Source organism: Lepidochelys olivacea, assembly GCF_965140295.1.
Source record: "Lepidochelys olivacea isolate rLepOli2 genome assembly, chromosome: 8".
Classification (NCBI taxonomy): domain Eukaryota; kingdom Metazoa; phylum Chordata; order Testudines; family Cheloniidae; genus Lepidochelys; species Lepidochelys olivacea.
The window spans coordinates 44,532,415-44,545,930 of NC_140418.1; the positions used below are offsets into that span (position 1 = coordinate 44,532,415).

The 13,516-nt window shown below is 42.2% G+C and overlaps 1 protein-coding gene across 1 annotated transcript in view; it reads left to right on the top strand.

The window, feature by feature from the left end:
• Window positions 1-13,516, top strand: part of NOTCH2 (notch receptor 2) — a 132,794-nt gene that overhangs the window by 94,089 nt on the left and 25,189 nt on the right. Inside the window, exons 15-18 of the mRNA XM_084637742.1 lie at window positions 816-935; window positions 1,038-1,190; window positions 4,967-5,195; window positions 10,423-10,624. Of these exons, the coding sequence (XP_084493868.1) occupies window positions 816-935; window positions 1,038-1,190; window positions 4,967-5,195; window positions 10,423-10,624 (704 nt within the window). The remainder of the gene's footprint in view (window positions 1-815; window positions 936-1,037; window positions 1,191-4,966; window positions 5,196-10,422; window positions 10,625-13,516) is intronic.

Consider the following 13,516-nt stretch of genomic DNA (forward strand, 5'->3'; position numbering starts at 1 on the left):
GTTTCAGAGTAGCAGCCATGTTAGTCTGTATTCGCAAAAAGAAAGGGAGTACGTGTGGCACCTTAGAGACTAACAAATTTATTTGAGCATAAGCTTTCGTGAGCTACAGCTCACTTCATCGGATGCATTGCTATGAAAGCTAAACTTTCACTTAAACGTTCAGTGTGTTGCACACAAAAATGAACAGCTTTTAAGAGTCTGCATGTGACTTGGCTTGGTTAGTTTCTTCTGACAATCATGTCACATACACAGACCTGGCCAAATATCAAAAGGATGAGAAAAGAGGAAAATGAAAATGTCAGAACTGAAAAGTGTAGCAGGAACGTAATGCTAGCAGAGGAGGAAGTAAAAGGATGGGAAGTAAGGGAATAATAACAGGAGAGCAAAATACTAAAACTTTCCCTAACCCCCAGCATCATGAGTATGGGGTCTGTCTGAGTGAAACAGACAGACTCTACCTCTCTCTTTTAAATGCTGCCACCTCTCCACTACTAAGCTGCTCACAGCCTGTCTAGGTCACCCAGAGGTTCCTCTCTAAACCTGCTATCTGCTCCAGACCCATCGCCCTGGGTGACTGACTGCTGTAGCCTCCTGTCCTCTCTCCTTCCCCCAAAATACCTCAGACTATTTGGGTCACAGTGATTTAACCACCTCTTGTAGCCAACACCAGGTAGAACAGCAGTGATCTTCCCCTCCTCCAGCATGGATTACAGTCCACTTCCCTCTGGATAATCCTTTGGATTATAATCTCTTCATTTTTCCTTCTTAGGTATAATAAGCCCTTAACAATTTTCCTCTCTCGTTTCCTCTTGTAGGAGTGAACTGCCAGCTTGTGCTGTCTCCCTGCTCTCCTGATCCATGTGAGAACTCTGGAATCTGCCAAGAATCTCCTGACTCAGAGGGCTACACCTGCCAGTGTGTTGCTGGCTGGGAAGGTAATGGGATGGGGAGGGACACTCATCCATTCTGAGTTTAAGCAGCAGCATCACTGGAATCTTAACCTCCAAGGTCTTGTTCTAAAACCTTTCTTGTTTCAGGTCAGAGATGTACAGTGGATATAGATGAGTGTGTGTCAAAGCCTTGCAAGAATCATGCTGTGTGCCATAACACTCAAGGCAGTTACTTGTGTGAATGCCGCCCAGGCTTCACTGGAGGAGACTGTGATAGCAACATTAATGACTGCCTTTCAAGTGAGTGCAAAATGGCTAGTTCTCTGAAACAGGCAATTTCCTATTTGCCCTAGAAACAACTTTGCTGTGGTACTGATGACTGCTATTGGTAGATGCACTTAACAGTTTCTGTTGTTATCCTTTATTTCAAACATGTTCAACTTTGTGAAACTTCCATTTTTGGAGCTGAAATGCCCTTTGCTTGCTCTCTGATGGAAGCTGGCTGTAGTATTTAAAACAGTAGGAGTTATGCTCAAGTTTTGAATTTAAAAGTGTAAAAATGTTCTACACACATTCATAAGGGACACCATCAAATTGAGATTCACATCTGTCTGAAAATGTTGTGCCTACTGAAGTGAAAGTAACGTCTTAGATAGCCAGAAGTAAAGAAACTAACTATACCGTCAGATTTTTCTCTTCCTGAACCCATCCTTTATAAACGACAGAGGAACAGAAAAACACTTCATGTTTTTCGGGAAGATTTGTGTTTAAAAGTTCACGTTTTACAGCTTTACAGAGCTGTATCATAAACTGAATTTTCTTAAATTAGTGAATTATTTTAAAAATTGACAATGTCCTTTTAAGAAAGTTTCATTTTTTGCAGAAATAACTCAGACAAATAGCAAAGAGCTAAGCTTTCAGGGAAATGATTTAAATGTATGAAGTTTCCAGATAGGGTTCTAAGCATGTATGGTAGTAATATTCACCCAAGGGAGATTAGTGATTCTCCAGATCCATCTCTCAAATGCTGTTGCAGAGACAGATTTAGCATCTCTGGTTCAGCCTCTTCTTTTGAATGCCTTCTTCTGAACAAAGAGATAGAAAAGAGTCAGTATTAATAAAATGTTATTTTGATTTGGTGTACCGATCTTGTAGACTTGTCTACTGGAATGATGGCTTTAGATTGTTAGCTCTGTCCCTGTCCTTGGCGCCAATGTAAAATGACACTTGTATATGCTACATTTAAAAATGTATTTGTCTTGCCTGTTTTGATAGTTATAAAATTTCTCTCAATTCTTAAGTATTCTTCCCTGTCTCATGGTAAAGTCAGGAGATTTGTCTAACACGTATCCCTATTCATTAAAACACACCCAGCAAGAAATTAAGAGACTTTGCAAACTTCTCCAAATGAAGTAGGCTATGGTAGTAATGAAAACTTTCCTCCTGTGGGGCCAAGAGTGTTTTTAACCCCAGAACCAAATAACCTATCCAATAGTGGAGCCAAAGTGATGAGCTGAGTCCCCTGAACTTGTTTGTAGATATGCTGAGCAGACAACTGAAATGTCTAGCTTTCAGCTGCAGTCATAAAGGGCTGGCTGCCATAGGCACAGTCCTTTATAGCTGCCAAGGGTCTGGCTTTTATGTCCTTGTCTCTGCAATAGTCCGATGAGCTTTAAATGGGTGCAGGTGCTCCCTCTTACACTGCAGACTTTAAAGATATGAAGATAATTCTCAAATGGTGAATCCTTGGATGCATATTGTGTAATCTTTAATTCCATAATTAAAGCCTCTGTCTTGATGCACCTGCACAAGAAGACAGAATACAAATTGTACTGATGTTTAGTATTTCTTCACTAGAGTTTCTAACTGTGCAGCCTTAATTTTGCTTTTCATTTTTGAAATGGGTATTGTGGCAGCATAGATCAATTCCCTATTGTGCTAGGTGCTCTCCAAATGTAACAAAGAAGTTCCTTGCCCCAAAGATCTTACAGCCTAAATATAAGGCAACAGGTGGATGCAGGCAGGGGAGCACAAGAAAACAGTGAGCATGACAGGCTGTGATCTCAGCACAACAGCTGTCTAGCCGTTACATTTTTTCTTAGGAATAATGCCAAGGAGGGACTTGAAGGATGATGAGGTAGCTTTGCAGGTGGCTATGGGAAGCTCCGGCCATATGTCTGGGGCTGCATGGAAGGAAGAACGAAGGTGCTTGATTGAAATTGTAAGAAGTGTTGTGAAGGCTGGCATCTTTGGCAGAGTGGAGGTGGGAGCTGACATCTCAATGGCATGAGAGATGAAAGGTTGGCTAGGGTTAGGCCTTGAAAGTGATGATCAGCAGTTTGCTTGCAATGGAAAAGGTTGAGCCAGTGGGAGGGAGACAAATAGAGGGATGAAAAGGTCAGAGCAACTGATTTAGGAAAATGGTCTTTGCAGCAGCAGCACTGTGAATGGACAGAAGGGGGGGATTGTCTAGGCAGGATAAGAGAAGGTTGTAGGGAATGAGTACCTGGACAAGACTTTTAGCTATTCTGATGGATAGGAAAGGGTTGAGTTGAAGAACACACCTAGGTTATGGATCTGAGTGACAGGGAGGTGTGTGGGTCTTTCAGTGCCCCTATGGGGAGCACCCTGCCTCAGTGCTGCTTCTGAGGGCAACCTTACCGCACTAGACAGCAGCATGGGTTATGCTGGATCAAATCTCAGCACAGATGTATTCAGAATCACAGTGTCTGAGGAAGGGGTTTTGTTGTCTAGAAGCCTGGACAGAGCGCTATCGGGACAGAGAAGCTACCTTTGGTTGTGTTGTCTGTTTATAGAAGTTTGGGTTGTGAGGGGGTAGGGTTGAGATTTAGTGCTCATGAAGGGAATAGGACCAGAGCTTGGGCATTGATTTTGTTTTGGGTGAATGAGAACCTTGTAAAATAAACCTAAATTCCCAGAAGTATTTTCTTGATCAGAGCCTCGTGTAAAGTTTCGCCCTTTATGGGATAATCCTATAGAATTAATGATCTGGAGGATGGCGTGGATTGCACCCTCAGCAAGTTCGCAGATGACACTAAACTGGGAGGAGTGGTAGATATGCTGGAGGGTAGGGATAGGATACAGAGGGACCTAGAAAAATTAGAGGATTGGGCCAAAAGAAATCTGATGAGGTTTAACAAGGACAAGTGCAGAGTCCTGCACTTAGGATGGAAGAATCCCATGCACCGCTACAGACTAGGGACTGAGTGGCTAGGCAACAGTTCTGCAGAAAAGGACGTAGGGGTTACAGTGGACGAGAAGCTGGATATGAGTCAATAGTGTGCCCTTGTGACCAAGAAGGCTAACAGCATTTTGGGCTGTATAAGTAGGAGCATTGCCAGCAGATTGAGGGACGTGATCATTCCCTTCTATTCGGCATTGGTGAGGCCTAATCTGGAGTACTGTGTCCAGACACAAGAGGGATGTGGAAAAATTGAAAGGAGTCCAGCGGAGGGAAACAAAAATGATTAGGGGGCTGGAGCACATGACTTATGAGGAGAGGCTGAGGGAACTGGGATTGTTTAGTCTGCAGAAGAGAAGAACGAGGGGGGATTTAATAGCTGCTTTCAACTACGTGAAAGGGGGTTCCAAAGAGGATGGATCTAGACTGTTCTCAGTGGTACCAGATAACAGAACAAGGAGTAATGGTCTCAAGTTGCAGTGGGGGAGGTCTAGGTTGGATATCAGGAAAAACTTTTTCACTAGGAGGGTGGTGAAGCACTGGAATGGGCTACCTAGGGAGGTGGTGGATTCTCCTTCCTTAAAGGTTTTTAAACTCAGGCTTGACAAAGCCCTGGCTGGGATGATTTAGTTGGGGATTTTTCCTGCTTTGAGCAGGGGGTTGGACTAGATGACCTCCTGAGGTCCCTCCCAACCCTGAGATTCTACGATTCTATGAATTCAAATTATGTCCCTGATATAGATTGGGTCAAAAAAGTGTGTAAAAAGGCACTTGTTTTTGAAATTTTGTAGCCCTTTTGCATAAGTGCAGCTGAACCTGGCCCTGCCACGGTATTTATATATCCATTGTAATACATAGTGTGTTGTTATTGCAGATCCCTGCCAGAATGGAGCTTCGTGTGTGGATGGGGTGAACTCTTTCTTATGCACCTGTCTGCCTGGGTTTCAGGGGGATAAGTGTCAGACAGACATAAATGAATGTCTGAGTGAACCATGCAAGAATGGAGGCACCTGCACGGACTACGTCAACAGCTACACCTGCAAGTGTCAGGCAGGGTTTGAGGGGACCCACTGTGAGAACAACATTGATGAGTGTACCGAGAGGTAAGTATATGTTTAAATATGGAGGGAGGGAGAGAATAGAGACAGAATGCTGTCCAGTGGCTTAAGGCAGTCGTGTTCAGGAACAACCCTGGGGACTGCTGTTTTCCTGCGTGGTGGTGCTGGGACAAGCTTGAGCCTCAAAGACCACGGATGCTTGCCTAGCTTGTGCTTGCAAGAAGGCTATGCTCTCCAAAGGTACCAGCTCATATAGAACTACACGTCTGCGTCTGTGCTTATTGTGCAAGTCCAGGTGGCAAATCCCATAGTTCAGAAGTTTTGGTCCACTGTTACCAGTTACCAGTAGGCTGTGCGCCTCGTGCATGTGGGTATGAATATTGCTCCCTTCCATTTTGTGATCAGTTCCTGCTTGATTCTGCTCAGCAAAGGAGCTTTGGTTGGTGACCCGGTTCCACAGGGAGACACACTTCCAGTGCTGTTGCATTTAGTTAATCTTGTCTCTCTTGTACTCAGCTGAGAAGCATGCATCCTAGTATATTAAGGGAATTGGCTAAAACTTATTGAACCATCCACTTCATATTTTTGAAATACAATGGACTACTGGGAAGGTACCAGCAGTCTGGAAAGCAAATGAGTTTACATTTACAATGGAGGTTTATGCATAAGATTGCCACATGTGACTGGGTTTTTTTTGGTTAGGATTGCTTTATTGATAGAATTACTAAATTAGTGGATAAAAGGAATGTCATAGATGTAAAATAAAGTATTTGCCACTGTCTCAGTGTAACCTGAAAAATTAATTCATATTGTCTTGGATAGGATCACTGTTCTATGGATTGAAAAGTTAAGACTAAACAAATGAGATTGATTAACCCTGTACCAAGCTGTGGGGCGGGGAGGGTTACTGGTGGGATAATACAGGCATTGGGGGTGGGCCTGATGTTTTTTAACATGTTTGTGAGGAGGGAGTTTGTGAGTTGTGATTGTGAAGAGGGAGTTTACCACTATTGAAATGTGCAGCTGGAGCTAAAAAGGAGTTGCCGATTCTGAGGAAGACAGGGAAAATACAGACTGAACTAGAGAACTCAAGGTTACGGACTGAAAACAGTGGAAGCTAATTAAAAAATAGAGGCACTATTAAGAGCTTATGAAGAGGCAACTAGGAGGCTTGGGACATAACTCCTCAAATGTTGTGTCTGGAAGGGTGTAAGCATCAAGGAGAGGAACTGAGTAGAACTAACTTGGAGTAATGGGACCAAAATTAAGAGAACTTAAACTGGGGGAAAATCTTCCTGAAAGATGTATTAGTCAGCAGCTCCCAAACTTTATTGGTTCATATACATGTGACATTCTCCTCTGGTGTTATCTGGACCGGTGATCTGCTAGGTCACTCCAATCCTTGATTCTGGGAGCCAGCCTTACCCTGCTCTGCTGTGAGAACCCCCCACTCCTAGGCTGTTCACACACAGCCTCTGGCATGTAAGCTGCTCCTTGGATTGTGCAACCGAATGACACTAGCCAATATCTCTGGCCTCAGACACAACCCTAGGAACCTCCGTCTTGCAGTATCCAGTTATGCTCACTGGACACTGCAAGCTTATATGAGTTCATCAATTTAACAAATAAATTGACATATACCAGGCTTCTTATCCCAAGAGGAGTCTCCGACATGCTTCAAACCAAATGCACTGCTTTAGGTAGAATAAACAAACGTATTAACTATGAAAGATAAATTTTAAGTGATTATAAGTCAAAGCATAACAAGTCGGATTTGGGCAAATGAAATAAAAGCAAAATGCATTCTAAGCTGATCGTAACACTTTCAGTGCCCTTACAAACTTAGGTGCTTCTCACTACAGGCTGGTTGGTTGCCCTTCAGCCAGGCTCTCCCCTTTGATCAGCGCTTCAGTCGCTTAGTATAGTGTCTGTAGATGTAGGTGGAAGAAAGAGAGAGCATGGCAAATGTCTCACCCTTTTATCATGTTCTTTCTTCCCTCTTGGCTTTGTCCCCACCCCCCTTCAGAGTCAGGTGAGCATTACCTCATTGCAGTCCCAAACTGGGTAAAGGAAGGGGGGTGACTCACTCGAGAGTCCAACAGATTCTTCTGTTGCTGCCTAGGCCAGGGTCCTTTGTTCCTGTGAGGCTGAGCTGGGTTTGTCCCATACCTGCCCTGATGAGGTGTGAACTGCCTCTCTGCTCTTGGAGAGTTTTTGCCTGGGCTTATTTTAAGCCATAAGGATACATTTTCAGCCTCATAACTACGTACATGAAATTATAACCTATAAACTTACTATAACATTACTGTAACAACAATGCTCAGTGCATCATGAGACTTCTGAAGACAGCCAACATGACAAACTTTGCATTGGATACCACACAATCATTTTACAAGGATGAACATGGGGGTGTTGGGTGTTCCCCCGAGGTACAGAGCGTCACAATGCCATCTTTTTAAAAAACAAACAAACTTACGTTTGAAGTACCACATGCAGATTTTTCCATTTTGTGGACATTTTTTTTAGCTCTTCATAAGTGTGACTTTAGTATTTCCAGACTGTGTAGTAAAATAAATGTCTAGGGAAGCCTAAAATGTTCTATTATGACATCATTTTCAAGCCCTTCAGGTTGTTAGACAGCGAATCAAAAAGAAACACAATGAAGCAGCCATTATTATTACAATCCGCCATGATTATTATTATTATTTCTCTTTTGTGTTACTGAAATTGCAAGAAACAATCAATACATATTTGTCATATTGATATATTTTGGTGTGCTACTGAACTACATCAATAACTTGATTTTTTAACTGTATCATTTAAGTTGGAAGTTTATATGGATTATTGTTGGATATGGGCCAAAATTCATTTTGCTTCCCTTTTACAAAATTTAAATCAAGAAAAATTACAAAACATGTTGAGTAGCTCTCAGAGAAGACAAAAAAGTAAAGGGTGTGCTTGCCTCACGGAACATAGCTGCTTTGTCAGGGGAGAATTGTGAGCTTCAGCCGAAGTTCTGGTGCTACACTGAGGTTCATCCTATACTTGGTGTTAATAGTGATAAAGGTAGAAAAAAGTCTCACATAGATACATAGTGCTCAAGGGCATAACAAAATTTCAAAGCTCTGCCAGAGCAAAGTGCCTCTCTCCGGGCTTGTCTACACTACGCAGCTTTTAGCGACAAAGTCACTAAAAGTCAGCATGTGTGAATGCTCTTCAGGAGTATTTTGTCGGCACTTTTGCCGACAAAATACTTCCAGCGCTCCTGCCGACAAAGCCACGTTCACACTGCCACTTGCGTCGGCCAAACTTTTGTCTTTCGTGGAGGGCTTTTTTAAGTACCCGTGAAAGACAAAAGTTTTGGCAACAACTGTGCAGTGTAGACATACCCTCTTTCTCAACCAAAAGTCACAGAGCTGCACTTTGTTGAATTTGAGTTTAAATGCACCATCACATGACAATCACCTCTTCCTTTCCCTTTGCTGAGAAGCCACCTGACAGGGTATTGTCTTGTATTGAAAATGGGTCCCAGATCCATTTCTCACTTGTTACACTGGTGGGAGAGTTTTCATTAAACTAGGTGACCAAATTCAGGCATTTGTCTCTGATCTCAGGAGAGAGGTCAGGATGAATTTTGTGGAGAAGTTTTTGATGATCGCTTCCCAATTCTTTTCTCCTAACTGAAAATAAGCATGAGTTCAACACTCAGGTTTTAATAAAACCTTTAAAGCCTGATCCAGAATCACTATCAGATTGACAGGCAGTTTTAGCAAGTAGTGCCTCACAATGAATACAGCAGCAAGTGAACTTAGCATTAGGTGCCAGTTGAATTTTTGCCAAAGCACCGTGACCAAATTTCCCAGTCAGGGCGTAAGGTCTGTCAGAGCACACAAATGCAATTTTGCCACTCTACACCATTTGCTATGATAAACTCATTCAGTTTGTTAAATTTCTTCTACCATTGAACATCTTGATAGAGATTCAAAAAACAAGAATTCTTTAACGGGTGTTTCTGATTCAAACATGATTCAATCAAAAAAAGTTGGAGGCATTGGAGGGAATTTAGAGAAAAGCAGCAAAACTAGTAATAGGGTAGATCGGCAAAAGGCATTGATTTGAGGAAAGTTTAAAGGAATTACATATGTAAAACTTGGCTAGGTGCAATAAAAGTGACTCTGTCTACAAAACACAACCGAAAGCTGTGTACACCTGGGAAGCAGAGGTATTACTGAGGAGTAATAGAATCAAATATAGATGAGGAAAATTTAGGCTAATAAGAGATTTAACCTTCTTGAATAGTCTTTCTAGACAAGCAATGGAATCCTTATTGCTTGGGTTATTTAAAACTTCAGAGGCCAGGGCTTTGTTCTGCAAATGTAAAGCAGGGGTCACTCCTGTGTGTTCTGGGGTCCATAGCCAGATATTGCAGACTCAGGAAGCAAAATATGGTTTGGTGTCCCCGCTCCCCAAAGCGCCCATGGTGCTCTCTGGTCTGAGAAACCTGCCTCACAAACTTGTCTTTGATCAACAAAATAGACTGAGCTTCAGTCTAAAAGGTGACTTGGTACTTATACACTGTGATCTACATGGAGAGGAGAATTCGAACAAAGAGCGAACAAGAGCCAGTTGCTTGGAAGCAGAAGCTAGATAAATTCAAACTGGAAATAAGATGCACCGTTTAAAGTGAGGGTAATTAACCAGGAACAATTTATCCAGGGATATAGTGGATTCTCCATCACTTTGTCTTTAAATTGAGATTGGGTGTCTCTCCAGAGAAATGCTTCTAGCTCAGCCAGAAGTCATGGGCTTGATGCAGGAATCACTTGGGCAAAGTTGCAGAGAGTAAGGCCAGAAGAGACCAACCATTATAATCATCTAGTCTGACCTGCTGTGTAACACAGGCCATAGCATTTCACCAACTCTAACCCCACCACCATGAGAACTCTCCTCTGCCTAAATAGCACTCGTTCCTCTGTATTTTGGTCACATGGTTACACATTGGTATGGAATGCTTCTGCCCACACTGAACCCTAGCCTCTGGAGAACTAGGCTAGTGGCTCTAGCACAGCACAAAATTCACAGTATGGCAAACAGTGGAGTGGACTGACAAAGCCATAGTAAGTATGCTGTAGGCCCGCCAAGGGACAGAGCAGATGATCCAATCCAGCTCTTTATCTCTCTATTGTCTGTATCCTATACAAAATCTTTGGCTGTCGGTTAACTTGCATTTTGTTGTAGCTGAGTTTTGTTTTCATGCTTATTTGTTTTTCAGTTCTTGTTTCAATGGAGCCACTTGTGTGGATGGGATCAACTCCTTTTCCTGCCAGTGCCCGGTGGGGTTCACTGGGGCCTTCTGCCTGATGGAAATTAATGAATGTGATTCCCATCCTTGTTTGAACAAAGGGACTTGTGTGGATAGCCTGGGGACCTACCAATGCATCTGTCCCTTGGGTTACACTGGGAAAGACTGCCAAGTAAGTGGCATTGAGTTCAGACTGTTACAGCAATTATTTTGTCTGGTCCGTTCTCACTTAACATTTTCATTTGAACTGTTACACAGCAGAAAAAGTGTACAGCTGGTGTAGACACAGCTCACTGTGTCTAGTACTTTTTGGGTAACAAAGCCCACAATTAGCTGTAGTAACTATGTAGTAACTTTCCTGGTAACTATGCCCTAGTCTACACTGCAAACTTATATTGGTATAACTATGTCACTCAGGAGCATAGATTTTCCACACCCCTGCGTGAGGTATACCGACCTAACCCCTGGTGTAGACAGCGTTGTGTCAACGGGAGGGCTTCTCACATCGACACAGCTACTGCCTCTCGGGGAGGTGGATTACCTACGCTCTCCATTCGCCATAGGTAGCGTTTTCATGGGCATTTGCGCCGCTGCAGCACTATAAGTGTAGACAAGCCCTATGATAGATGCAGTTGTGAGATCCCAAACAAACTAAATTTTTCCACAAAGAGCCAATCAAGGTAATTGAAACAAACATCCTCTCTGGATCACAAACAATCAAAGGAACTCTTGTACGGGAATAACTGACATGATCATCCAGTACGTTAGATTCAGTAAGACTAAAGTAGCACAGTGAAGCAGTTTTGTATTCAGTAAGTGGGGTTTCCCATTGTACCGTACCTGTAATAAACGTCAAAGCTGCTGCTCTGTTCTGCAAAAGATTCAGCAGTGATTACCAAACATCTCTGCATGAATTTGATTTAACATGACTGAAGTTTAAGGAAGTGGTAGGAAGCAAGCAATTGAACTGAATTAATCAAAACTGATCACGCTGATAACATTCAAACAGTGTTTGAATTTTACTTCCAAAAGGATTTGTGCTTATCTCAGTCTTGCCACTCAGTTCTTTTAAGTGCAGAAAATCTATTTGTATTAGTTCAAAATCAGATGTGTCATTGAATGAAACTTGGCTTATTGACATGGACGTAGAGCACTAAGTTACATTCTGCCAGTAACATATTTGTGATGCTACTGTAATTGAAACATAGCCATGATGCCTTAGGTCTCTGTTCCAGCCTTGCAACAGTGAGCTTCAGCATTGGCTTCATTCAAGAGAAGGCTGCTGAGCTCTGTCATTTATAGACAATCTGAGTGTGTCATAAAAACTGCCAGGCAAAGACTGCAACTTCATGAGAATTTTGCAAGTTTCCCTTATGCTTACATGGCTTTGTAACACCATGAGCAATTTTTGGAACTTAGTATTAGGTATACTGCTTGACACTTAACCTAGCAGGTTGGCTGCAAGATGCTGCCAATTAATAAAAAACAAAACAAAACCCCAACAACAACTGATTGATGCAAGATATTTAGTCAGACATGAGAAATAACCCAATGATGGCTACAAGCACCCACACAGGAAAATACGCAATACTGTTTGTACATTTGAAAAAGAAAACACAACGTGGTGTCCAATAATGCAGAGAAGTATGACAGTAAAGCCTTTGCCATTTACAGAGGCCATGAAAATAACATGTAAAAGATGAGAACTTCTCAGTCTGAACACCTGGTGTATGGAGTCTCTGCACGCTACTTAAAATCTCACCAAGAAGCCTAGCATTAAAGATAGTCCCAAAATACTGTAAAGTTCAGTAGTTCCTCTGCTGCCATCATGTACCTTGTGATTGGTTGGAAAAATACTTAATGTTACTGGGTAGACCTCTGAGGAAATTTCTGTTTCCACAATGAACACAAGGAGGAGTTTGATCATATCATAACATGCATTGTATATGACAAGGAACTCTAGACTCCCTGAATTTACTAACTCCATTGAAGAGTATAGTGGAGAAAAATGATTCTCCAAGGGGATATAATGTCTACAGGCTGCAGACATTATAGTTTGTCTCTATGGAAAGTAGGTTTGATATAATTAACGAAGAGCTGGAACAGCAAGGACTAAATAAAAGGAATGAGAAGCTATAGAAACCAGTATGTTAAGTAACCAATAACTCATTACAAGTGCAAAGGTCACAGATTAAGCCCAGAAAAGAAAGGGCTAAAACACGGATGGGGGGATATAATCCTGAGTTCATTCCTTTCTTTAATACTCAACGATCCAGATTTCTCTCCCAAATCTATCTGAGAAGGAGGCTGACATAATTCACATCTAGGTGCTGAGAAAGCAAATAAGCTGGTAAAGGTGTATAGTCGTCTCAGATTGTTGTTTGGAGTGGTGGTTTAGCCGTGTTGGTCCCAGCAGAGCTCTGTGTAGCTCCAAAGCTTGTCCCTTTTACGAATAGAAGTTGGTCCAATAAAAGATATTACCTCACCCACCTTGTCTCTATTGTTATCTCGGGACAGATATGGTGGAGTGGTAAGCCTAATTAGTTGAATGGGAACTCAGTTGTTTTGTGTCTTTCATACAAAATTGCAAATTCTTTCTTTTGAACAATGCATTCCTTGTTTATGTTTAAGAAATCAATAGGCCCAGTATTCTTTGATCCTTTTACCAAGAGTTTGGAATGGTGGGGAAATTTAAACTAAACTGCAGGAAAGTAGGAGAATTCAGAAAGAATGAGCTCTTGCAAAGGGGGGAATAAATAGGCAGGAGAAGCTAACGAGGCAGGTGGTGGAGGCAAAGAGCATAAATGACTTCAACATCTCACTTCCCTCCTGGAAAAGGAGGAAACTGTGGGGCGGGGATTCAGTGAAAAATGTGGATTCTGGGATTGTTGACTTACTGAGGCTTCCTGTTAATGTGAAGGTGGGAGCCTGGGAAGAGGCAAAAATAATTCTCCAAGGGGTTGTATGTGAGAAACATTGGAGCAAATCATCATTGAAATTAAATCTTCATACTTCCATTGGTAATGTTACTTCTCTGTCCGCCTGCTCACTTTGCTGATGGCAC